We start from the raw sequence: 27,300 nt of genomic DNA, 5'->3' as shown, positions 1-27,300 counted from the left end.
TTGGGTATTAATCAGTGACAAAATCTGCTGCCTGAAACTGGTAATGATCATCCTCAAAATGCACCAGATTGCACCATTTTGCATCCTTTTTTACAAAATTTTCCGGGGGGGCATGCCCCCGGACCCCCCTAGCAAGCTAGGCGCCTTGCGCCGTCGGCTCGGCGCTTCGCGCCTTCACACCCATATCTTCACAATATACTTTTGGAAACCCCCCCCATAAAATGAACTGATCCGCCCCTGCTCTCTCTCTCTCTCCCTCTCTCTCTCTCTCTGTTGTTTTCCCCATTTGACCCCCTCTCCTAAGCCCCCTGAATCTCTCTTTTTCTTCTCCCTCACCTGACACCTTCTCCTAAGCCTCTCTCTCTCTCCCTCTCTCTTCTCGGTGTTGTTTTCCCCATTTCACCCCCTCTCCTAAACCCCCTGAATCTCTCTCTTTCTTCTCCCTCACCTGACACCTTCTCCTAAGCCTCTCTCTCTCTCCCTCTCTCTTCTCGGTGTTGTTTTCCCCATTTGACCCCCTCTCCTAAGTTTGTAGTTGCCGACCGTCGCCGACCGTTGCCGACCGTCGCCAACCGTTGCCGACCGTCGCCGACCGTTGCCGACCGTCGCCGACCGTTGCCGACCGTCGCCGACCGTCGCCGACCGTTGCCGACCGTTGCCGACCGTCACTTTCAACCAACCCTACATCCTTGACACGCAATCTTTGATTGGCTCTTCTTGTAAACAATCTGTTGATTGGTGTATTAACCATTGCAAGCAGACGCCCGACTTTTGAACCTGAAAATCCCATGCGGTTTGTTTTCATGACTCTCCAAACGGTAGTTGAATGAAAATAAGTTAGTTATGACAAAGTTGTGTAATCCTGGTAGCAACCAAACCTTTAGCCATGATTGAATAGAACATGGATGCTTTTTATTCTGGCTAAGTTTGTTTTAACTTTATGTTTACCTTCTCTACATGGTTCGTCTGAGAATCAAGCTACACCGAACAAAGGGACATGAATATTTTTATGTCAAGATTGCAGTTTGAAGAGGAAACAAATAGTAAATGTGTTTACGTATAAACCGACAGAAACCACGCCTTAGTAATGAAACGATATGTGTTAAATGAAAATGGACATTTAAGTTTTCTTTTCTTATCTTAGCTTAGCTTAGAATGTGACTTAAGCATGTCAAAAATAGTCATATTATCATAATCATTAGGCCTACTTCAAGTTCAAGAGTTGAAACTGTGACTGAAAGTGAAGCATGCCTAACAAAAATGATCTATTGCAGACAAAGGAGAAGATGGAAGGAAAATACTGAGGGTCTCTGTGCTATCGCTGTACTACACAATCACTGCACCGCTAGCTATCCTGTAGAGCAGCAGAAGTGCAGTGCACAGCTTCATCATGCAGAACAGTACCATCATCTGTACTCTGTCGCTACAGGAAGTCTCACCCACAGGAAATGTCATTAAACAAACGCTGCATAAAAATGTGACGCTCATTCTAGGGCGCGATGAGTTTGGTGAAATCCAGCTGCAAATTGAGCATCCTAAAAAGGTTTAATATTGTTCTGTTGTAATTTTTCTAGGAGATAACGCATTTTGACAAATGTTAGATAACAAAAGTTTGCTCATTTATCTCATAGAGAAGCAGTCCTGACCTCAAATGGCTCCTGGGGGTAGGGGGGGGGGGGGGGGGGTAATTCTCATTTATATATCCTCTGTTAATCATTAATGTACCTCTATTTTAAAACTTTTTTTTTAAGAACTGATTTTCTTGGGTGTTTTTTTCTTGTTTGGGAGGTACAGTGGTACCTCTGCTTAAGGGCAGGAGCTCCTGAAAAGTGAAATCAACATACAATATGTTTTTCTCTTCAACAAATTCAAGTCATTTGACTACAAGTACAACATTCATGAAACAGAACTGTTTGTGTTAAAATTCGGTTTGCTTTTGCTTCATTATAATGTATGTAGAGTAATAGTATATGATCAAAAACAAAATTTGCGTTTAGATTGACTTAGTAAAAATTATCAAATAAAAAATAAGCAAAGCGATGGATCAAAACATGTTAGTTCACGGATGACAAGATATTTTCAAAACTATTCATTAAGTTTATTAAGTCAATCTAAGAGCAATATTTTTGGGGACCATATACTATCATTCAACGTACATTGAAGCAGATGCACACCAAATTTTAACACAAACAGTTCTGTTTCATGAATGTTGTGGTCAAATGACTTGAAGAGAAAAACGGTGTATGTTATGGTAGGTTTTGCCCTAAGCGTAATATAGAGGTAGAAAATACTAAGAAATGGAAGAAGAAATAATCCGTCAGAGAAAAACGGGTCGTAATGTTGAGGGAAGGGTAAAATAGAGGGGTCGTTCTGAAAGGTACGACTGTGCTAGGTCTTGGAAATGGAGTTTCCACTGTACTGCAATTGTTTTTGTTTTTCCTGCCTACATTGGCTGTTAGTTTTTTACTTTTACTATTAATGTTTAGTCATTGTTACTGTTTACCTTTCAGGTGACCAAGCTGAAGGTACGTGAGATCTTTGTGCACAAGAAGTTCATGACGAGCGGCAAGGCCACGGTCAAACTACCCGACCAGCGCCTGCAGCTCATGCTGTCCAACTGCCCCCCGGACCAGCTCGCCGTCTTCATCAGAACGCTTCAGGTCAGAAACAGTAATGAAATAACATGAACACTGTGATATTACCGCAAGTGAATCTGAAAAACAAAGGGAAGTAAGTGCTCTAAATTTGTGTACTTACCGTTACACTTACAGTGTTAGTAAAAATCAGACAACAATGCTTACATTCAATTTCTGAAATCAAGAAGCTGAGAGAATACATTTTTTTTTACTAATGTTCCATTCATTTTTCTGATTGTTGTTACTGATAGTGATTGTGTTACTGTGTTAGAAAAAGTGTTCATCATGTCCTTGTCAGTTGGATGTTGCTCAGTGAGTCAGGGTTTACAATCTAAGCCATTCTTACTTCATTCTTTCTCTCAACCTCTCCCTGCCCACTCCTCCCAAAACGCTCACTGCAATCCCATCCAAACCCCTTCATCCTACTTCCTCATCCATTTATTTTGCTTTTTAAATTAACATTGTTTTTGTTTTTTTAAATACATGGGTTTAATATTTTTTCCTTCCAGACTAAGCTAGAAGTTCTGCGTCAGAAAGGTTTTGTCCATCAGCGAACTCGACTGCTTTCTGAAGCTCCACGCGGATTCACAGAAATCTCACCCCTAACTCTGAAGGATCTGCAGGCGGTGAACAAAGCCCCAGGAAAAAATGCTGGGACTACTGCTTCTGCTGCAGGTACAGTTGAACCTGTTGTACCAACCACCTGTCAAAAACAACCACCTGTCAAGAACAACCACCTGTCAAAAACGACCACCTGTCCACAATGGCCACCCCAAAGGATTCTCAACAAAAATGTTTCAATATATTTCACCTTCCCATATCGACCACCCGTCTATAATAACCACTTTTGGTTGGTCCCTTGGCTGGTTGTTATGTAGTTCAATTTTACAAAGAACTTCAGTGAAAAATGACAGAGTTACTTTCCATGCCATGGGGGTAAATGGGTTAAGTTAATGCAGGAGTGGACAACGAAACGTTTCTTTCCATGGGAGGTGTCTGCTCATCTCTAGACTTTCATAATCAGTGAATCACATTAAAGACCTGTATATTGATACAAGTAAAGATGGACACTACTACTTGAGTGTTAACGCTTATCGCTTACATTTTATCGTTAGTCTGTACCTGGTTTTATTTCTGAAGGTGGTGTCAAGAGAAAACGTGCCTCGGGAGACAGCCAAGAAAACCAAGCAAGGAGCGGCACCAGCACAGCCACTGATGGAGGAATCAAGCGTCAGAAGTCTTTCCAGGGCATCAGCCCGTCTAAAATCGTGGCTCGCCCTGTGACGCTGAACAAAGAGCAGAATGCCGTCCTACAGGCGGTGATGAGCGGCAAGAGTGTTTTCTTCACCGGCAGTGCTGGCACCGGAAAGTCCTTCTTGCTGAAACGCATCATTGGTGAGTGTGACGGACTGGCAATTTGAATGTTATGTCCTCTATGGCTCTAAGGAATAAAAATTGCCTTATTTTGGGACAAGTAGAGGTATAATGCTATGTGAAGGGTGAGCCTGTTTTTGCTGGTTAAATAAGAATGTTGTATTTGTGAGTGAGCGTCATTCTTTACAGCGCTGCCATGACTCTATTCCCGATAATGATATCTGTGTAAGTGTTGTTGGAGACCTTGGTGTTGTTTTCTATAGACTTTTTTTTTATACGCTGCAGAAACATCAGCTCAGTTACTGGGCTAGATCTGATATGGCCCTTCATGGTCGGCTGGGCGTTAAGCAAACAAACAAACAAACAAACTGGGCTAGACAACCTGTGTCAAAGGGGGGGGGGGGGGGGGTGTCTATTCAGAAGTCATGTTGGCCAAGAACACATGTATCACTGCATAAGTCATAAAAGAATCTGTAAAATAAACTGTGTGTGCATTGTTGCTGTACTTAGCAAAATAAATGAAACTTTAAAAATCATCATACCTTTCTTTTTGTTCCAGATACATGCTTGAATGTTAAGATTGCCTTCAGTTTTCTTGTTTTAATAATGCTACAGAGGTTGGTAGAATTGAGAAGTGGTTTATATGCTTACTGGACATATGCTTTACAAGAGTTGTCTCACTTTCTCTGTTTTGTAGGTGCTCTTCCCCCACAGCACACCTTTGCCACGGCCAGTACAGGTGTCGCCGCCTGTCACATAGGGGGGACCACTCTCCATTCCTTTGCTGGTTGGTCACAGTTTCAACTCTGTCTCTCATTGACTGGTTTAACACCTGCATATGCCTGGTTGCGGGTTGCAGACTTTCTGTATACACAAACATAAACAACTGACAGCCATTTTTGGTCAATGTGTAGAGCGCGGTACAATTTTTCAGGAGTTTTGTTACCGCGATAAATGCAGGTGATTAACGTTGCTTGTTCATTTCAATGCTTGTTATTCTCTCAGGTGCCAGGAGACTGGTTCTGCATAACTCTCACTAACTCTTGATGCTCAGTCATGTCTATATTTAGACATCAGAACGTTTGCACCCCTTTGTTTCTTAGATTTGATCATTGCAGTTTGCATGTCGCAGAAATCATTTTAACCTAGGTCTTAGCTGGCATAGGTGAAGTAAGTATTCAGACCACATTCCTTACTTGTCATTACCATCCTGAAACCCCCCGCGGGTTAGTGGAAAGAATTTACCCGATGCTCCCCAGCATGTCGTAAGAGGCGACTAACGGATTCTGTTTCTCCTTTTACCCTTGTTTAGTGTTTCTTGTATAGAATATAGTCAATTTTTGTAAAGATTTTAGTCAAGCAGTATGTAAGAAATGTTAAGTCCTTTGTACTGGAAACTTGCATTCTCCCAGTAAGGTAATAATTATATTGTACTACGTTGCAAGCCCCTGGAGCAAATTTTTGATTAGTGCTTTTGTGAACAAGAAACAATTGACAAGTGGCTCTATCCCATCTCCCCCCTTTCCCCGTCGCGATATAACCTTGAATGGTTGAAAACGACGTTAAACACCAAATAAAGAAAGAAAGAATTACCATCCTGAACAAGTCAGCAACTGTCTAACAAAAATTTGATGAAGAATTTACCAAAACTGGCTGCTGTTTTTTTGTTGTTGTGGTTTTCACATGCAGTTGATCTAGACAGTGAAAAGAAAGTAAAACTTCTATGCAAATGTTGCAGCATAAAAATAAGATCACTCGAACTTTGTTCAACATTTTTCTTTTTTGTGAAAAGGTATTGGGTCTGGAAAGAGTGAGCTCCCTCAGTGTGTTGAGTTGGCAAGCCGTCCCCAGGTGGCACAGCAGTGGCGCAGATGTCGTCATCTCATTATCGACGAGATTTCCATGGTGGATGGGGACTTCTTCAAAAAGTTGGAGGCTGTAGCTGGGTGGGTTTTTGTATTTCTAATCCTATTTGATCGTAGCAGTTCGAAAACAATACTGAATCTTATTAAAAAGGGAGGGGATGGGGTGAACAGTTGCTTTTCTTGTACAGTTGTAGTTTCAATAGGTTAATCAAAATCTCTCATGAAGACAAAGATTACTGAGATAAGAACTACTTTTTTTTCCTCAGTTCTATACAAAAAATGTGCCATTATTTGCATATGAATGACTGGATATTTAAACAGATTTAACCTTTTTATTGTAGTCAGATTTCTTATATTCTTAATCTGTTTATAATTACCTTGGCCCATCTTGAATATGATTTGTTATCTATGCTTCCTCAAAACCAGAGACTTACTAAGTATCAGAATAAAACTTGCCAAAAATGTGAATGGTTAATTTGTTTATGCTTACAATAATGTTTGCAGCGTGATACGGAAGTCTGATCAGCCATTTGGCGGCATTCAGCTGATTGTGTGCGGAGATTTTCTGCAGCTTCCTCCCGTGTCCAGGGATAGAACTGCTCGCTTCTGCTTCCAGGTCAGTGTTACCGTTATCCACAATCTGTGTCTAAATACAACATTTCTGTGGAGAAAAATGAGCTCAAGATGCAACGTCAAGATTAATGTTGTTCTTCTTCTGCGTTCATGGGCTGAAACTCCCACGTACACTGTCTTGGGGGTCGTTGGGGGGGGAGGGTTCTACACAAGTGAGGTTTAACGTTGTATGACCGTTTAGGCAACCACACACCAATTTCGGAGGAGTTCTAATTTCCAAATTTAGTATGATTAATTTATTGAATCATTCTTTGGTCCTTACTTTCTTTTGATTTTTAGAGGTTGATTACCTAATATGTTATATATATTCTGTATTTGCTGACTGACAAAAATAAATAAAGCAATTTCTTTTGTGCATTTTAAAAGTTGGTCCCTGATTGAAACTGAACTGTAATTTCAGTATGCAACCATGTGTAAGATTCTCTGTGTATGTTGCCTCTTGGAGCCAAAATGACAGCAGTTTTGTTTTTAAGATAAGACAACTTTAATGCCCATTTTAATTGCACATACACATGAAAATGTTTCTTTTGGCACCACATCGCATTACTTTAAAATGCTGCATGAAAATCCCTTGCTGTCTGGTTCTGTATTTGTATATCTGTATGCATTAGTTGTATTTAAATAATGTCACATGTTTTGTTTTTGACTTTTCGGGGGGTTGTTTTCTTGTTTCCTCAGACGTCAGCGTGGCACAGGTGTATACAGATGACTATGGAGCTGAAGGAAGTGAGGCGACAGTCTGACACCCATTTCATCAGAGTGCTCCAAGCCATCCGCCTGGGAAGGTAAGCAACAATCACTTTACAAATGCACAAAATTACTAGCAGCTTGAGCAACAGTCATCAAAGACAAAGCATGTTGATGATGCACAATTAGGATTCAGATCAAATTGTCAAATTCTTTCTCTCTCTTTCTCTCTATGTGAAAAATCACATCATTATTTGTAGCATAACTGCTTGGTGTCTTTGTCCACTTTCTTTTTTTTTCTCACTTATTCTGATGACAAACCTTTTTCACTTGCATAAAATTGGTCAATTCCAGTTTCCAAAAACTGAAAAAGACACTATTTTAATCTTTATGAGAACCATGATCTAGGGTGTGATTCAAGTTCATTTGGAGCTTTACAGAACATCTTTACTAAACATAACCGTCTTACTTTTTATGACATTTTGTCCAAATGCAGTTGTCCCCAGATGGTGATTGACACCCTAGTCAACACTGTGGACAACAACATTGAGCGTGAAGGAGTCCTGGCCACCAAGCTCTGTACGCACAAGGAGGACGTCTCGGTTATTAACTCCAGTAAACTCAGCGCTTTGGAAGGTATGCTCCACTTTTGTATTTCTGTTGTAACAGCACTCCATTATGTTGGAATAATATGGAGCAGGAATATTTCTTTTATGTCTGAAAATAAGTTGCAATGAAAATGGCTTTAGTAACTGGCTGTATTGCAATTGCATTCCTTTTCAAGAGTTTGAATATATACCTCTCACGGCCATCCTTAATTTTCTCTTGCCGCAAAGTCATGATTGTCAAAAACAACATTTATTTCTTCTTCATCTTCTTCTGCATTTTTTGGTTGCAACTCTCATGTACACTTGTGTTTTTTCACGAATGGACTTTTACGCGTATGGCCATTTTTTTCCGCCATTTATGCAGTAATAACAGTTTAGGGGAGAGATTCGTTACATAAGTGAAAACATTCTGAGTAGAGGAAAGCAATTGAAAGAATGGCATTTGTGTGTAGTTGGTATTAACTGTTCATGTCTTTCACAGGTGAAATGAAGACCTTCATTGGTACTGACTCGGACTCTGTGTATGCAGACAACCTTGACAAACTGTGTCCTGCCAGTGGCAAACTGAACCTCAAACTTGGAGCTCAGGTAAGTGCAGGTGAAGTCAGGTTCTCTCAAGATTGTTGGATTATCAGTAGAGTGGAACCCCCACTTAAAGACCCCCCAAATGAAGACTCCCTCTCTTTTAAGACCCAGTATTTTCATTTTTGAGCTTTTCTGTTCATAAGCTCTTTAGATTTACCCCCCTTTTAGGACTCCCTCCTTTTTACGACCTGATTTTCTCCGATTTTCGGAGGTCTTTAAAGGGGGGTTCCACTGTAGACGAATTCCAGAAATTACTCTGTCGGGTTTGTATGGGTTGAGAAAGAGTTGTTTCTCTTGGAAACTTTGAGGCAAGTTTTCTTATGAGAGGAGACACGCTACTTGCTTGTGATTTGCCGATATTGTCACATGGGAAAACTTGCCCTAATATTGCTAAGAGAAACAACCTTTTCACAATCCATACAAACCCAGTAGAGTTATTTCTGAACTTGGTCTGTTCAACGTTGTTGTTCTCTTACCCAAAACAAATGAAACAAGAAACTGTACTATACACGCCTAGTTTGTGCATTCACTTACACAGTAGATTGATATGTAATCAAAGCAGTGACGAAAGCCAAAGAGGTTTATGCCTGGGCAATATGTTATCAAAGCAGTGGCGAAAGCCAAAGAGGTTTATGCCTGGGCAATATTGTGTGGTATGTATGAGTCTGAGAAACTTTTGCTCACAAATTGAGCATTCTTTTGAATAAATTAATGACATAATGAATTTTTTGTTGTATACACTGATTTTTATGAGGAATTATTACACAATTGCTCAAATTGTGATGATTAGTAGGCTTGTGGGAACAGCTGAAACGAAACATGAATGAAGTCATCACTGTTGCACAAATATGGCTACATTCTCCCAGGTGCTGCTGTGTAAAAACTTGGATGTTGGCCGAGGTCTGGTGAACGGAGCTAGAGGCATCATCACTGGGTTTGATTCTACCAATGAAGGTGAGGGGATACTTGCTGTCAATTTAACAATTTAGAATTTGATTTGATTTGATTTTAAAATTAAATTCAATCACCGTTTACAGCTTGAATAATTCTCTATGCATGTGTATCGACTGAACACTGGATTTCTCTTCTTTGAGCCATGTGACGTCAGAGGTGAAAAACTCATATTTAGACAGCTGGCTGAGACTACAAAAAAAAGCATGATGTATGTGGTCAATCGAAAAGAAATACAGGAATAGTAACTGAAATCGAACAATACATATTATTAAATGTTATTTGTATTGTTGACCAAACTATGACATTTAAAACAGATGTCAACAGTCATAGTTCACCTCAAACGGGCAGCTCAGTCTCTTAAAAAATGGCTGTCTCGGTCTGTGTAAGATGTCATGATTTGGTTAAAATACAACGTTTGTTAGCTGCTAGATTTTTGAGGGGACAGGGGATGGAATTGAATGTCTTTTTGCATGATGCTTGTACTGTTAGTGTCTGTTTTTTTGCTTGTTTGCTTAGTTGTTTTTACATTTATTCAAGTTTTGACTAAATGTTTTAACGTAGAGGGGGGAATCGAGACGAGGGTCGTGGTGTATGTGCGTGTGTGTGTGTGTGTGTCTGTCTGTCTGTGTGTGTGTGTAGAGCGATTCAGACTAAACTACTGGACCGATCTTTATGAAATTTGACATGAGAGTTCCTGGGTATGAAATCCCCAGACGTTTTTTTCATTTTTCTGATAAGGCCAAAAAAAAAAATAGGTCTGTTTACGGTAACATAGGCCAAAAAAATAGGGTCGGTAGGTCGGGAAATTTTTTTTTTTTTTTTTTTTTTTTTCCAAAAAACCATATTTTTACGTTATTTTGCCAAAAAACCAAGATTTTTTTATTTTTTTTTCCCAAATGCCAAAAAAAAGTCTAGGGTCGCGCGAAAAAACTAGGGTCGGTCGGGTTACCGTAAACAGACCTATTTTTTTTTTTGGCCTAAATGTCTTTTATGACATCATATCCGGCTTTTCGTGAAAGTTGAGGCGGCACTGTCACGCTCTCATTTTTCAATCAAATTGGTTGAAATTTTGGTCAAGTAATCTTCGACAAAGCCCGGACTTCGGTATTGCATTTCAGCTTAGTGGCTTAAAAATTAATTAATGACTTTGGTCATTAAAAATCTGAAAATTGTAAAAAAAAAAAATTTTTTATAAAACGATCCAAATTTACGTTCATCTTATTCCCCATCATTTTCTGATTCCAAAAACATATACATATGTTATATTTGGATTAAAAACAAGCTCTGAAAATTAAATATATAAAAATTATTATCAAAATTTTTTTTTCCAAATCAATTTAAAAACACTTTCATCTTATTCCTTGTCGGTTCCTGATTCCAAAAACATATAGATATGATATGTTTGGATTAAAAACACGCTCAGAAAGTTAAAACGAAGAGATGTACAGAAAAGCGTGCTATCCTTCTCAGCGCAACGAATACCCCGCTCTTCTTGTCAATTCCACTGGCACTGCCTTTGCCACGGGCGGTGGAGTGACGATGCTACGAGTATACGGTCTTGCTGCGTTGCGTTGCGTTCAGTTTCATTCTGTGAGTTCGACAGCTACTTGACTAAATGTTGTATTTTCGCCTTACGCGACTTGTTTATTTGGTACGCTGGGATGTTTTTTAAACAGCATGTGTTCTATGCAGGCTTTCCAGTGGTGAGGTTTGTGTGCGGTGTCATAGAGGTGATCAAGCCAGTGCGCTGGGTGTTCAAGATCTCCGGTGGTGCGATGTTGGCACGGAAACAAGTGCCCCTCAAACTGGCCTGGGCCATTTCTATACACAAGAGTCAGGTGTGTGTGTGTGTGTGTATGTGTGTGTGTGTATATGTGTGTGTGTGTGTGCATATATGTGTATGTGTACGTATGTGTGTCAGGCATAGTTTCTGGCTGGTTTTGGCGCTGTACATTTGCTTCTGCAGAGTTATGTCAGGGCAGTAACAAATGACCTTTTGCAGATCCATACTATACTGCTTACGTAGAATTAACGAATACCACTGAATGTCCATGTTTTTAGAAATACGTCAATATTTCTCACTGCACACAGCTGATTGTGTTTTGTGTGAGAGATAACAGCTTGGACAGGAAAGAATAAGACCGAGAAAAATGGAAACACCGGGATAAATTTGTCAAGAATACGTCACTTGAAAATAGTGTTGGCATTTGTTCTTTTATCATAAGCATATATAAGATGACAGGTCTTGGATATTCATCTGTATTGTTTTCAACATGGTTACCTACCTGTGCAATGCATTACTTAACGTTCAGTATTTGCAATCACTCATTGATTCAAAGCCTTACCAGCTATGACCATTTAGCATGATCTCTCTTTCATGACAATGTTCATTACACTGACCGTTTTGTCCCCTTCACAGGGTATGACGCTGGACTGTGTGGAAATCTCTCTGACCAAAGTGTTTGAGTGCGGTCAGTCTTACGTGGCGCTGTCTCGAGCCAAGAGTTTGGAGGGTCTGCGAGTGCTTGGCTTCTCTCCAAACTGTATCCGTGCCAACAGCGATGTCCTGCGATTCTACCAGAAACTGGACCTCATTCAGAGAATGGGTGCCATGCCGCAACCAGTTGAACAGAGACCTGGTAGTTCTAGTGGGGGTGTTAAACCCATGAAAGTCTGGTGATGGCTGCTGATTTAGTGTACCGGTATACATGTTGTTTATGTTTGAGTGGGCTTCAGTGCGACGTCCTGCGATTCTACCAGAAACTGGACCTCATTCAGAGAATGTCTGCGCTCCCGCAACCAGTTGAACAGAGACCTGGTAGTTCCAGTGGTGTTGTTAGACCCATGAAAGCATGGTGATGGCTGCTGTTTTAGTGTGTACATGTTGCTTGAGTTTGAGTGGGATTCTTTTGTACTTGCTAGTGCATAAGAGGGACTTATGTATTTGCCATAGTACAATGGGAACCCCTGTTCAACGACCTTCAAAAATGTAAGAAAATCTGGTCTTAAAAGGGAGGGAGTCTTCAAATGGAGGTAATTTTTTTTTTTTTTTTTTTTTTTAAGAAAGCGGACAAACACTCAAGTCCTTAATGGCAAAAAAACGTAGGACTTTTAATATCAATTTTACTACTAAGGGAGGTAAATTTCCAGAGGCTATGAACTGAACAGCTGAGAAAGGAGGTAGTATTAAACTGGGTGGAGGGGGGTCTTAAAAGGGGGTTCCACTGTACATGTACATGTAATGTCAAAATGTGTTGATGAGTAAAGCCACTTCTCAAGAAGAGCGGTTATGAATGAATGCCTACCTTTTCTATCCAGTGAAGGAATATGGAGCAATAGTGCATGGGCCAATGTGTGCCACATCAGTTGGTGGTTATGACATCAACCGACATATAAACATGACTGAAAATGACTGATACATTATATTATTAGTTATCGTTAGATTTGACTGCGATTTATCAGTGCCAATGTCGAGAAAGCTGAAATAATATCAGATCGAGGCGTGAGCCGAGATCTAATATGATTCAGGCTTTCGAGACATTGGCACTGATAAATCTGGATATCGCAGTCAAATCTAACGATAACAATTTTATCGCATTCCATTTTGTAAGAAAAACCCATTGACCCCAGTCTAAGATATCGGTCAAGCGCAAGGGAGGCTACTGCCATGTTGGAAATGTTGGATTGTCTGTTCCTGCTTTCGTAACTTTGCTGCTATAACTTTCATTATTCAAATACTCTTTCGTTTTCTAAGACCTAAATAAGGCATCTAAAAACAACAAAGAAAAGAAAAATATTGTGTAAACAGATCGCACAAAAAAGGTTTAGTGGAGGAACACGGAACAGCCTTTGCGGTTACTTGCAGTCTTTTAGACTTCAAAGGCTTTAATTTGGCAATTCTAAACGATGGCAGGAACTGAAGTGCCCCGGACTGTATCAGTGAAGTCCTCTGGCTCATTTTCTGTGTAGAAGACAGCTTCCAGTTCTTAGTCGTTATCGACGGACTGCAGTGTTGATAATTTTGTCGAATCGCCAACTACAGACGACACAATATTCCAAGACAACTTTCAAAGATGGCGTCTTCCGATAGCCTTCGTGACTGTTTTGAAGCTGTTCAGGTTTTTGTGTGGATTTTGCATGGCTACGACAAAGAGGGATGGGACAGTGATCTATGCTGGAGCAAAACGTTTAAATCAGCTGCTCATTTCCAGCCTTTACGTGAGTGATGAGCGCTGATACCCTGCAAGAGAACTCGCTTCTTGCTCCAAAGATTAAAACATACCACTCTACTACTTCTCTGTTAAAGGTGGGTGGAAAAAGTGTGTATTTATTCATTACACAGCTTAAACTTGCTGATGCAATTACTTTCCTTTTTATAAATTTGCGCTTTAAAAAAATGGGAGACTTGTGTTTCCTTCAAGTGAGATTTTTTTCTTCAAAATTACAATTGGAAAACTACTTCCTGCACGATATCAAATTCACTAGGAACTTCCTCTGCGATATCAATTGATATATAGTTCCTAGTTGACCAATGACAACATGTGTTTTTGTCATGTGATCAGTAAAAATGCGATAAAAAAGTATTATTGGACTGCAAAACTGAGGGACAGTATTTTGTCCATTTATTTTTTAGTAACATCCGTATATTTAATGTTCTAACTTATTTTGAATCACCATTTACACTGACATACACTGTTTTCATATGTGCATGTTGATAGGAAGTATATGTTGAATTGTGTGACTGGTGTTAACAACTAATAGATGAATTCCGGGAATAATTCTGTCGGGTTTGTATAGGTTGTGACCCGCTAGTGACTGGCCTGTAATGTCACGTAGGAAAGTTTCCCCACGTGACATTATGTGACAGGCAGACTACTGTCACCCTTCACAACAGGCTCTGCAGGGTTGTTGGCCTTTGAGCACGAGCTATTTATAGCTCGCCGGCTAGACACCTGTGGCCGATTGTATGTAGAGTTCTGTTTGTGGTGGGGTCTGGCGGCTGCTGTCTCCCTGTATGTTCTTGGTTTCCTTAGTGTAACCATAACAGTTTTTATAGGGCTAAGAAATTGGCTCTAAAATTCTCAATCCTGTTTGGTTGGACTTCGCCTCCAAAGGTGATTGTCGGTTACAATTAATTCCCACGTGACATTATAGGGCCAGTCACTAGCGAGAAGGCGTGTCTCGACCACGTGTTCAGGAAGCACATGGCACAAGTTTGTCTGCGCAAATGCAAGGATACTCGCCCCTTGAGAACGCATACAAACCCGACAGAGTTATTTTCCAAAATGATGACAAGATCATTTGTTTTGTCATTCTCACGTCTTGAACAAGGGCGCCTTCCAGAAAGACAAGAAATTTAGTTTTTGTGTAGAGGTTCGAAAAAGAATGTTCCGTTCTTTTTGTTCTCTTCTCTTGTGTTACGGACTCTTTCTGGACTCACTCTCTCGGACACAACAGATGACACATGTGACAACATCAGCAGGTTACTGGCATGACAAACTTTATTCCTCTGTCTCTCTATCTTCCCTCCTCCTCTTCGCCAACCCGACCGAGGCCGGTGGCTACAAGCCACAACATACAATACAAAGTTGACTACATCTCCTCAGTCAGTGGCGAGACGCGAAATGAATGACTGAATGACTGAATGACCCTTATGCGACGAAAATACAGTTTAACGACCTCTCTGCTTAGAGCAATTTGGGTCAAAGATATCAGAGCCGAAGCTCTACGATGTGTGCCTGGGTGAAGATGAGCAACAAAAAAAAAAAAAAACTTTTACTTTCCGCAATGGAAATGCTGGAAGAACAGGATTTAAAATCAATTCCTTGCAGGGGATACACGATTGTAGAGATTTATTCTTTCATTCCGAGGCAGAAATGCTTTTGTATTCAAGAAACGTGGAACGTTGCTATTCCGGAAGGGAATTGATTTGATTTGTTGGTACTTTAGAATAAAATTGTGAAAGTGGCATCCGACTGATCATGGCAAAGGAGTGAGTGTCAGACCAAGGAGGGTCGTGGTGGAGAAGCCGAGGCACCCTCTACGTACTTGTGGATTCGGCGGCTAGTCAACTGGCGAAAAGCAAACCCGGTCCTCCCTAGGACCTATACTGGCCGGTTAAAAACATATGTACAGGGCTGCGACTTTATGTCGGTTTATTCATCAACGCCTTTATGGCACCCTCTGTCTACAGAGGCATGGGAAGGGGGTCAGGTGAGGAGGCCAGAGATGTGTCTCTGTAACCCCCTCTGGGGTGGGGGTGAGAAAAAGAGGATAGGCTATTTACACTGTCATACACAGTCGTTCGCATACTCTCGCACAGCTACAAAGGCCACCCTCCTCCTCCCAAAAGAGACGGACGTCTCAGATATGGTAGGCAGAGGCTGGCTGTCTAATCTAATATATACACCTAAGGTGACACATGGAGTATATGAATGTAACGTGGCATTAACTATAAGCCTAGCGCACGGGACACACGCGACCTCGGCCCCGCCGGCGGAAACACGGCAGGTGGGCGAGTGCAGCGAAGGAAATGATTTGTTCATAATAAAAATAATAGTAATAACAATAATAATAATAATAGTAAATAATTAAAGAGTAAGGAATAACTTACAAGTGCACGGGCCACACGCGATTTCGGCCCCGTCGGCGGAAAACACGGCAGGTGGGCAGGTGCAGCGAAGGAAGTGGTTGGTTCATAATAATAATAATAATAATAATAGCAATAATAATAGTAATAGCAAATAGTTTGTAGCTTAATGAAGTAAGATGTGCTATGCCGAGATCATCCAGCTAGATTAATATGTAGACCTAAGATACACTCATAATACATGTAACGTAGAACATTTACTAACAATAAACACATAGACATTTACTATTGATATAAACATAGATACACATAGTTTAATATGGGGAACCTTAGATGGTTGTGGTACGAGGGAAAAAAAAAAAAAAGATAGAGGGTCGGGAACCCTGTCCTTTCCAGGGCCAAGGCTCTACCAACAGACCTCTGGGTTCCTTGTCCTTTCGACGGTTGGCAGCAGGAGGGAGGATTGGGGGGAGGTCCTTCTAAGGTCTGAACTGGATCTGGCTGGGCCTATGCCTCCAGCAACCTCAGAGCCATTTGGCCACAGACGATTTCAGGAATGGGGGTGGGCCTGACAGGATGGGGTGTTTGGGGGTATCCTTCGAAAGTCTGAACTGGTTATTATTATGAACCAACCACTTCCTTCGCTGCACCTGCCCACCTGCCGTGTTTTCCGCCGGTCGAACTGAGGGGAAAACTTTGATTTACTCGATCCAAACAGTTATTAATGCACTTTAACTCAAAAAGTATCTTAAGGGAATAAGAAATGAAGTGCACTAAGTTAGATTTATGGAAAAGTTACAATTATGGAGATAATAGGGAAATTCCAGACGTCACCTACTGGGCGCTAAAATTCAGATAGCGTGGGACGTTTGGGTCGGAGCTGATCGAACATTGAAACAATTTAAGGACCAACAGGGCCTTAAAAAGTACTTTAGCACGAACATACAGCAACATAATATCTATATCCATGCATTATTAACATCTAAAAGTAATATAAAGCCTTAGATTGCATAAAATAGCTCGTGCACTCAATCTATTTTTAGACGGAATCAAACATGGCCACCGCTCAGATGTAAACAAACTGTGTTTGAGCACGGCTGGTACACACCAGTACTTTTTGTTAACAATGAATAGACACCTAACACAAAATGATCGGCAACAAAGACTAAACTGGACAATGACAACAGCTTAACTCTATAATTAGTGACTGGTCACCCTGTCACATTTGTATGGAGAAGAAGGTTATTAGCAATTGGAGGGTAAATCTTGGTCATTCAGTGGGAGTTTGTTTTCAAATAAATCATTTGATTTTCCTGCAAAAGGAATATGGATGCATGCGTGTGTGTGTGTGTGTGTGTGTGTGTGTGTGTGTGTGTGTGTTTCATGGGATGGTTGGAAGTTTTATGGTATTTTAAACCTTGGTCATATTTCTTAAACTACCATTACGTATCCACATGAATATTCTCAGGACTTGATCTTGTGCGCTTGTTCAGTGCAATAAAACCTTTTTGTTTCTATTTTGAAACTCTGTGCCTAATTTGTTTTGTATCCTGCTATACATTTTCCATGGTGTGTGTGCGTGTGTGTGTGGATTTTTGTGTATGTGTGTGGTAGTGATTGTAGGTGTGGGTTTGTGAATCAATTGGACATTGAAATACAAAAGACTGACTTGAAACTTGGATCTGTAGCTATACCTTTTTACATTTAGTCAAGTTTTCGGTTGGGTTTCCTTTTACGGTCACCTTTCTTTCACAGGCAACATTGACTAAGGCGTTTTTGCTTTTTGTCTGGCCTTCCGTCTCTCAGAGACGGACAGACATTTTCTGGTTGTTTCGTCCAAATTTCAGGTTTCTCTCGATTTGGCTACGAAGGTATCTTCCAGTTTTTCCGGAGAACTCTTTTCCTCGGGAATTTTCTTGACGGCTTGGCTTCACGGTTTTTCGTGTATGCTTACCAGTCTTGCTTTCAGTCTGGGGTTGGATTCCTTTTCAAATTTTCCTACGATCAGACTGTATTGCGTACTCCTTTGTTCTTGGAACTTCTGGTACGCTTACGCTCTTTGAGTTTTTGTCATCGAGTTGGACTCTGGTACCTTGTACTCGTATGTCTCTCTCTTTCTCTTACGTGGTGTTTGGTCGCTCTTCCTTTGAGCTGACTCTCTTTTTTCCACGCTTCTTGTTGACTTTTCCTTCCAAGAAGAAAAAGGGGGGGGGGGGGGGCAGATTGTTTTTCCCCTCTACTCTGCTCGGGTTCATTTAATCCAGAGCTTTGGTCTCTGTGCCTTTTTTGCTTTTCGTCCGTGGGTGTGGACGAGGGTTTGGGCACAAATTACTAGCCTTCTGAGGTTTTTCTTTGGCTAGTTTTGATTTAGAGACTCCTTGGCTGTCATTCAGGACGTTTCTCCGATCCCTTCCTGATTTGTTGGCAGCGGGCCAGTTCCTGGCTAAGGATTAGCCTGAATTGGAATTTTCTTTCCACCGGGCCCTTCCTGCCTTGTTGGCATGGGGCCACTTCCTGGCAAGATTTTTAGAGTGAGTTAGATTTTTCTTTCCCACCGCCTTGTTGATGTTATCTGCTAATGTGATTCGGAGTAAGAATATGTAATTTAATGGAAAATTTCTCAAGTAAATTTTCATTTGATTAATATACTTACCCGAATCACATATTGTATGCCCTCCCGCCTGCCCCGCGTATGGTTTTGATGTTTGTTTAAAAGCCGTATGAGGGTAAGCCACGTGGAGTTATAGGAGGTGACGTGGTACACACCAATATGGGAGGTAACTCCCAGTGTACTGCTCATTACCAAGGCTACTTTCGCTTTCGTTTTGGTGATGGGGTTGCTTCCCTTAGACAGGTTAGCGTTTTTCAGTACTTAGCATCTCAAGTGGACTCAATGCTAATGTGATTCGGGTAAGTATATTAATCAAATGAAAATTTCCATTAATGACTTTGGTCATTAAAAATCTGAAAATTGTAAAAAAAAAAATTTTTTTATAAAACGATCCAAATTTACGTTTATCTTATTCTCCATCGTTTTCTGATTCCAAAAACATGTAAATATGTTATATTTGGATTGAAAACAAGTTCTAAAAATTAAAAATATAAAAATTATTATCAAAATTAATTTGTCGAAATCAATTTAAAAACACTTTCACCTTATTCTTTGTCGGTTCCTGATTCAAAAAACATATAGATATGATATGTTTGGATTAAAAACACGCTCAGAAAGTTAAAATGAAGAGAGTCACAGAAAAGCGTGCTAGTCCTTCTCAGCGCAACTACTAAACCGCTCTTCTTGTCAATTTCACTGCCTTTGCCATGAGCATGAGCGGTGGACTGACGATGCTACGAGTATACGGTCTTGCTGAAAAATTGCATTGCGTTCAGTTTCATTCTGTGAGTTCGACAGCTACTTGACTAAATGTTGTTATTTTCGCCTTACGCGACTTGTTACATTTAGTCAAGTTTTGACTAAATGTTTTAACGTAGAGGGGGGAATCGAGACAAGGGTCGTGGTGTATGTGTGTGTGTGTGTCTGTCTGTGTGTGTGTGTGTGTGTGTGTAGAGCGATTCAGAGTAAACTACTGGACCGATCTTTATGAAATTTTACATGAGAGTTTCTGGGTATGATATCCCCAGACGTTTTTTTTCATTTTTTCGATAAATGTCTTTGATGACGTCATATCCGGCTTTTTGTAAAAGTTGAGGCGGCACTGTCACACCCTCATTTTTCAATCAAATTGATTTAAATTTTGGCCAAGCAATCTTTGACGAAGGCCGGACTTCGGTATTGCATTTCAGTTTGGTAGCTTAAAAATTAATTAATGACTTTGGTCATTAAAAATCTGAAAATTGTAATATATTTTTTTTTAAATAAAACGATTCAAATTTACGTTCATCTTATTCTTCATCATTTCTTGATTTCAAAAACATATACATATGTTATATTCGGATTAAAAACAAGCTCTGAAAATTAAAAATAATAAAAACTATGATCAAAATTAAATTTCCGAAATCGATTTAAAAACACTTTCATCTTATTCCTTGTCGGTTCCTGATTCCAAAAACATATAGATATGATATGTTTGGATTAAAAACACACTCAGAAAGTTAAAACGAAGAGAGCTACAGAAAAGAGAACTATGCAGCACAGCGAAACCACTACCGCGCTAAACAGGCTCGTCAGTTTCACTGCGTTTTGCACGAGCGGCGGACTACTGTCATTGTGAAAAAATGCAGTGCGTTCAGTTTCATTCTGTGAGTTCCACAGCTTGACTAAATGTAGTAATTTCGCCTTACGCGACTTGTTATTTACTTATGTAAGTAGATGTTTACTGCCACAGAAACTCTTTTGCATTAAAAACACAAAATAAAGCCAAAGATATATCACTGTGCACTTTGAATGATTCAAAGACAAATTAAATTACCAAAGTCGAGAAGGCGTTAATTGATTCGCTGGACTGCCAGTTTTATGATTAAAACGCTTGAGGCATTTGGATTTAAAAATGATATTTTGAGGTGGATTAAGACGTTTTATTTAAACATATAGTGTCCACGCCGCCATTTTGGAGTTTTTTTTGTCGAATTCGGCCGATTTGAAGAATTTGGGGAATTTAGTGTACCTTAATTAAGACGCACCTGGCTCGGTTTGCTCAATAAAGCACCACAAGTATGCTAAATAATTAAATCAAAATGAGTTTTTTGACGTCTGCTCTCCACCATTTGAAGATTAAAATTGGCCGTCATAGACTGGTTTTCGTCGCGAGCGCGTGCCGTTAGCATGACGACTAAAAACAATGGCGGATGGGATAGCCGCTCAGTGGGACAAGCCCGCAAGTTTCAGTAAGAAATCGACTCCATGTGGTTCAGAAAACAGCTGACTGACTCCGAACGACACAGAATCACGAGAAAGACATGCTCGGCGCACAAAATGCAAAGTTATCATCAGCAAGTAGACGGAAAGCTGGATTCAACTGAGTGTTTTACCGTTCAGTGTGCGCCGCGACATAGCTCTATCCTGCTACTGGAGATGTAAGTATTAAATAAAGCGAGTGTTGTCGTGTATACTTTGGAAAGACCTCGACACATTTTGCTGCCGTGTTGTATGTGTGTCTGCTGGTGTGTAGTGCGAATGAAGGATCAATCAAGCGGCCGAATGTGTCCCGCAGTGTGTCCTGTTTTTGTTTGAACACGGACAGTGTCAGTGTGTGTGTTTGCAACTACGGTGCGTGTGTGTCTGTGCACTGCACAGGAGCTTGTATCAAAACGCCGGTCGATCATCGTAGCAAAGTTATCATCGTAGTAAGGGTAAGCATGCAGAAGTAAATAATGATCGACCGGCGGTTGAATACAAGCTCCTGTGATGCACTGTATGTGAGACAGAGAATAACAGAGTAGCCAGTCTGTGAGTAATCCCCCTAAAAAAAATTTTGAGATGGAAAAAAAGTAGGGTGATTCTGATATTTTAACGCTTTATGGGCAGTTGTTTCTTTGCAGGTTGTGCAACAAAACATGTTATTTATAACTGACATTTTATATTGTCAGTGGAATGAGTTTTTCTGTGCAGTATTCCAGTAAGAACTATGATTGAAGTTTATTGGTAAAGCTTTGTGAAAGGGTTACTTTTAATGAAGAACACATTCTTCCTCAGTGTTCATTGAAGCAAACACTAAATGTGGCAGAATTTCATTCATCCTTTCTTTTTTGACTGCCATTTTAAGTGTCGCTGTGCATGTTCAAAGCTTCATGTTCAGAACTGATGTTGCTGTAGAACTATGTAATTGGCCAGCCTTTGGTTTACACTTAGTGGTTTTAGATGTTGCTATAATTACTATAACAATTTTCTGACATTTTCAGTGACCAAGCACCCGGACATCAAACATTCTTGCAATGTGTGGCAATAATGGCATAACATATTTCAGACAAAAAGATCAGTAAGGTGAGTTTAAATGTTCATAATTTTGGTGTAAGTCAAGCTTATCTTTTATCTTGAGCAACTATCTCTGTCGTGTCTCTCTCAGGCTGCGCACCCGACATAAGTTGCCAGGAACCAATTCCTTGAGTGTGGCAATGGTTTACCATTTCTGGTTTACTTGAACTGCAGCCATACAGAGAGGAATTGTTGAGTGATTACAAGTTATGGAGTCTTTAAAAAGATGTAGTTAGAGGATAAGACACTGTAAACGTTTAGAAACAGTATTTTTCTTCTTCATGGTTATAACAAAACTGCAGCATGTGTCTTCAATTTCTGAAGATGCATTATAACGACAGTGGCACCCCCCTTTTAAGACCTCAAACAATCTGAGAAAATCAAGTCTTAAAAAGGAATGAGTCTTATAATGGGGGTAATTTTACAGACGTTATGAACAGAAAATGTGAGTAAACAAGGTTTTAAAAAGGAGGGAGTTTTAAATTTGGGGTCTTAAAAAGGGGGGGGGGGGGGGTTCCACTGCATTATACATGCCATGGAAATCATGATGATTTTACAGATAAATACAATATGACAATTGAAAGCAATTTGCAGCCCAGTGTCTTATTATCTGATTATCTGATGTCTATTTTTATCATTGCACCCTTGCTACAAAACTCGTGGTTACAACTTGACCAAAAGTCAATTATTATCAATAAACTAAGCAACATGCACACACAAAAACATACTCAATTGTCGAGAACAGTGTCAGTTTTATTCCATGTAGATCTTAAAAGTTAAATGCAAATGTACACATTTTCAGAAACAAGTCTTAGAATTCTGCATTTCAATCATATAAAAGATGTGAATTAATATAACCCACACCCATGATTTGTATTACTTCAACAGGGTATAATTATGGCTTGGCTTGCTGCAACATGTCAACGAGTACTCTTCAACACATATTTGTTCTGCACAAGGTTTACTAGACCTGTCAATTCAACGCATTAATCAAGATACTTTCAGGACCCTTCCCCAGACTTTATTGTTCATGTCAGCTGTTCTTTGTGCCAGATTGTGTATCCCTTTTGACTGACAATAATGCTGCAGAGGGAAATACTACAGTGGAACTTGTAAAATTCGGAGAAAATCAGCTACGTCTTAAACAGGGGGAGTAAATTTACAGAGATTATAAACAGAAAATAAAAAAAAAACAGGATCTTAAAGAAGGGGGGGGGCTGTAAATGAGGGTTCCACTGCACAGCTAAAAGTGATCTTTCTCTGCAGGTACAATATAGTGTCTACAATACAAAGATGGTTTGCAGTGGAGGTTGACGTTGCAAAGTCCTATGCACACATCACTGAACACAAAGTTCGTCCCCAAAAGGCGGAGCAGCAGGGAAGTTTTCTACAAGCCAGAACCCCCAAGTCTATCTAATCCCACGGTCTACACATCTGGTCCCCACAATGCCCTCCATCTACCAAGGAAATTGATTTACAGCAACAGTCACAATAATTGTAGGTGCACCTTTATGTCTGCTCATTTGAGTTTATTTTATGCAAAGAATTGCAAGTGAAATCACATGTATATATACCTGTAACTCCAATTATCCCAATACCTACACAAAACTATACTGAGACTAGAAATTAAAATGAGGAAAAATATTAGTACTGTAAACTGCCTTTTGAGTGTCCATCCGCTTTATGCACAGATTTTGCCCAAAGTAGGGGGTGGGGCGTTTACTAGGTACTGTGCCTGTGCAGGATCAGTTCCTCGTTAGAAATGGTGATATTTGGTATCTTGGTGTGAACATTTTAATAGGAGATGTATCTGTGCACAATTAGTCACCCTGTAAGTATCTTTCGCCTGATATGCAAGTGTCTAAACAGAAGGAAAAAAACACTAAAAACCCAACAAAAAATTCATTGAGAGTGAATGAACACACATCCTACAAACCACAAAGTAAATAGTCAGTCAGTCAGTCATTGATACTGATCCAATCCATAGGAAATGGCGTAACCAAACACTGGTCGTTTCACATGCTCCCTTATATCACTAAAATCAGACCTCTTCAACTTCCGAAGACGCTCTCTCATCTCCATCTTTTTTTCACAGGGCTATCCAGATACTCCAGTGACCAGAGTATTAAATAAACATTATAGTTGTCTTTCAGCATTCCCTAGAATGACAATGTCACTACAGGGTGCAGAACTGTGCACATCATTTAACAAGAAGAGCAAACGCTCGATCGAGTCACTTTCGCAGTTCTGAATATTAAGCCCAACGTTAAGTTGTGTGTTGACGAACAGGAAAGGCTAGTTATCTCCCCTGTGTTTCCGATAACATTTGTAAAAAGCTACAGATGTAAATAATTTGATGTAAAGAATAATCCTATAAAGTTTGAATCAAATCCGATGAATAGTTTCAGAGATATGATATTTCAATTTTTTTCCTTCAAGACATACCTGTGACCTTGAAAAAGGTCAAAGGTCACCAAAGCAGACGTCAAAGTGTAGAGGTCACTGGGAGTCACGTTCACATAAAATTTGAGCCCGGTCACTTTTATAGTTTCCGAGAAAAGCCCAACGTTAAGTTGTGTGTTGCCGAACAGAAAAGGCTAGTTATCTCCCTTGTTTTTCTGATAACGTTCGTAAAAGGCTACAGATGTAAATACTTTGATGTAAAGAATAATCCTACAAAGTTTCAATCACATCCGATGAACTTTGTCAAAGATATAAAATGTCTAATTTTTCCTTTGACGCTGACCTGTGACCTTGAAAAAGGTCAAAGGTCAACGAAACCATCGTTAAAGTGTAGAGGTCATTGGAGGTCACGACTAAACAAAATATGAGCCCGATCGCTTTGATAGTTTCCGAGAAAAGTCCAACGTTAAGGTGGTGTCTACGGACGGACGGCCGGCCGGACAGACTAACACTGACCGATTACATAGAGTCACTTTTTCTCAAGTGACTCAAAAATTGTATTAAGTTTCAGGAAACAAGTCATGAAAATAGGCAATAGAAATGAAGCAATGTTGTAAACAACAAGAGCGGAAATATTTACATAATTATTCACAACACCATAAGTACTAGAGCAAAGAGTGACACAACACACCATACCGCAGTCCTAAAAACAACATGAACAAACCATGACTAGAGAGTCAAATGCAAATTACACAAGTAAGTTCAAGTCGCTATCAGAGTTTCTAGCACAACAGAACACAAGCTTATGGAAAGTCAACGTGCACAGTGCAAACTCTCAATCTCATTCCTCACAACATCACCGACAAGTTACTTTATGCCAGGATCAACAAGGGACTGTTGGGTATGGGTTATACATCAAATACTCCAGCGCTTAATCGGTGAACAAACAATGACCAACCAAACAAACAAGAACAACAAATAAACATACAAATACCGACAAAACAAACAAGTAAACAAACAACTGACAGTTAACAAACAACAACGCATAAATGACACAAAAGGATTCTAGTAAAAGAATACAAAAGACCTACAATATATGTATTCAAAATAACCAAAGTCCTGAATGGACTAAGTCAGTACAGTGAAAACTGTCAAATACGGTCACTGGACTTAGCGGACACTTGCAGAAAACTACCGCCCCGTGTCCCTAACCTCGGTAGCCTGTAAGTTGCTGGAACACATCATCTGCCGCCACCTACACACTCACCTTGAGAAACACAACATCCTTACCAGCAGAAACCATGGATTTAGAACCGGACACTCCTGCGAGACCCAACTGCTTACCACTATGCAAGACCTCCTCCACTCAAACGACCAGGGAAGGCAAACTGACATTGCCATTTTGGACTTCAGTAAGGCCTTCGACACAGTCCCCCACCACAAGCTGCTCGGCAAGCTGGACCACTACGGTGTCCGTGGACCCATCCACACCTGGCTCTCCAATTTCCTGACAAAGCGGAAGATGAAGGTGGTGCTGGAAGGAGAAGCAAGCGACGAAGTCCCAGTCATTTCGGGAGTCCCACAGGGAACGGTCCTTGGACCTCTTCTCTTCCTTGTGCACATAAACGACCTCCCCGATCAAGTGAAGGCAAACGTACGACTCTTCGCAGACGACTGCCTACTCTACCGTGACATACGCTCATTCCAGGACCACATCGAACTTCAAAAAGACCTTAAAGTGTAACTAAACAGACATTTTGAAGTGTCAGCTTTACTGAATTGCTTTATGTTTTGTCCAAGTATAGACCTGTAGAAGCGATACTGGACGATTTTTCCAACGTTTACTGTGTTTTCTGATTTACTACGATTTTTTAAAAGTGCTGAACCCATTTCAGATTTACCTGATTATCTGTTCTTGATTTGATACTTCCAAAGAACAAGTGGTACTTTGAGTTCCGGTTTTATGTTTTAACCAATCAGAATTTGGTTCCTAAATAAAATCGTCTGCTGCCTGTCCCAGCAGAGTCGGCAACAAGCACTGCTTGCCACATGTGTGATGTTACCAACAGAAATAGCCATAAATTGGGCAAGGTAGCAATGTAAATGAATTGGATCTAACTAATGTGCTTGTACTGCATCTCTGGCCTTTGAATTCACTCCAAATGTACTGGCTCAGCGTGAGAGGCAACATCCTGTCGAAGTCGTAAGCACGAGGCTGACTGGAAGATTATTATTCGAAGAGCATGCTGAAACAGATTGTAAGTACAATATTTTACATGTTCTCGACATTTCTGTTGATCTTTCCTTAACGTTAATGTTTCCTTGATTTAAAACCCTAGGGCTTGTATTTTCATTTGTGATACTAAGCACGTATCTTTACCACAGTATCTGATCACTTCACACTTGAATTTTGGAATGATGAAGTGGAATTATTTCTGGATCTAATTTATTCCTTGTTCCCCCCCTCTCGATTCCTTTTTTCGCCACATATGTATTGTCGTGTAAGGGGGTAGATGCGTGTACTGGCTGATTGTTTGATTTTTTTTACTTCGGTCAGATACAGATGATTGAAAAAAAACTTGTCAAGGATTTCAGAATTTAATAGATCTGTTCGAAGTTTTTACGGGATGGGTCCTGTTACAATATAGACTGAATGTGCGCAAGATGAACTTTTGATTAAACATACACACACAAATGAATCTCTTGGGGGGGATATAGCTCAGTTGGTAGCGCGCTGGATTTGTATTCAGTTGGCCGCTGTCAGCGTGAGTTCGATCCCAGGTTCGGCGGAAATTTATTTCAGAGTCAACTTTGTGTGCAGACTCTCTTCGGTGTCCGAACCCTCCCCCCGTGTACACTACATTGGGTGTGCACGTTAAAGATCCCACGATTGACAAAAGGGTCTTTCCTGGCAAAATTGCTTCGGCACAGTTAATAATTGTCTACCTATAGCCGTGTGACTTGGAATAATAGGCCGTGAAAGGTAAATATGCGCCGAAATGGCTGCAATCTACTGGCCGTATAAAATTTCATCTCA

At 40.3% G+C, this 27,300-nt stretch overlaps 2 protein-coding genes across 3 annotated transcripts in view; both read left to right on the top strand.

The window, feature by feature from the left end:
• The first annotated feature begins 1,299 nt into the window (after window positions 1-1,299).
• On the top strand, window positions 1,300-15,472 carry LOC138967282 (ATP-dependent DNA helicase PIF1-like). The gene is made up of 13 exons (XM_070339816.1): window positions 1,300-1,543; window positions 2,511-2,660; window positions 3,146-3,316; window positions 3,788-4,031; window positions 4,708-4,797; window positions 5,803-5,956; window positions 6,380-6,491; window positions 7,187-7,293; window positions 7,692-7,831; window positions 8,285-8,391; window positions 9,255-9,342; window positions 11,035-11,180; window positions 11,762-15,472. The coding sequence occupies exons 1-13, from the start codon at window positions 1,391-1,393 to the stop codon at window positions 12,020-12,022; spliced, it is 1,923 nt and encodes a 640-aa protein (XP_070195917.1). The 5' UTR covers window positions 1,300-1,390; the 3' UTR covers window positions 12,023-15,472.
• LOC138967274 (G-protein coupled receptor 157-like) overlaps window positions 12,959-27,300 on the top strand; it is a 68,021-nt gene continuing 53,679 nt past the window's right edge. For both annotated transcript variants that reach the window (XM_070339807.1, XM_070339806.1), the window contains exon 1: window positions 12,959-13,648. The gene's annotated coding sequence lies outside the window, so the exon portion shown is untranslated. The remainder of the gene's footprint in view (window positions 13,649-27,300) is intronic.

The sequence above is a fragment of the Littorina saxatilis genome, linkage group LG5 (genome assembly GCF_037325665.1).
Source record: "Littorina saxatilis isolate snail1 linkage group LG5, US_GU_Lsax_2.0, whole genome shotgun sequence".
Taxonomy (NCBI): Eukaryota; Metazoa; Mollusca; class Gastropoda; order Littorinimorpha; family Littorinidae; genus Littorina; species Littorina saxatilis.
The sequence above is the reverse complement of the archived record's forward strand: the minus strand, read 5'-3'. Positions and strand labels throughout refer to the sequence as shown.

What these genes read in the sequence shown, in the direction of transcription:
- LOC138967282 (XM_070339816.1), top strand. Translation starts at nt 1,391, where the DNA reads ATGCAGAACAGTACCATCATCTGTACTCTGTCGCTACAGGAAGTCTCA. An exon ending in TCTTCATCAGAACGCTTCAG is followed by an intron (nt 2,661 to 3,145) that starts GTCAGAAACAGT and finishes TTTTCCTTCCAG; the next exon opens with ACTAAGCTAGAAGTTCTGCG. An exon ending in CAAGCCATCCGCCTGGGAAG is followed by an intron (nt 7,294 to 7,691) that starts GTAAGCAACAAT and finishes GTCCAAATGCAG; the next exon opens with TTGTCCCCAGATGGTGATTG.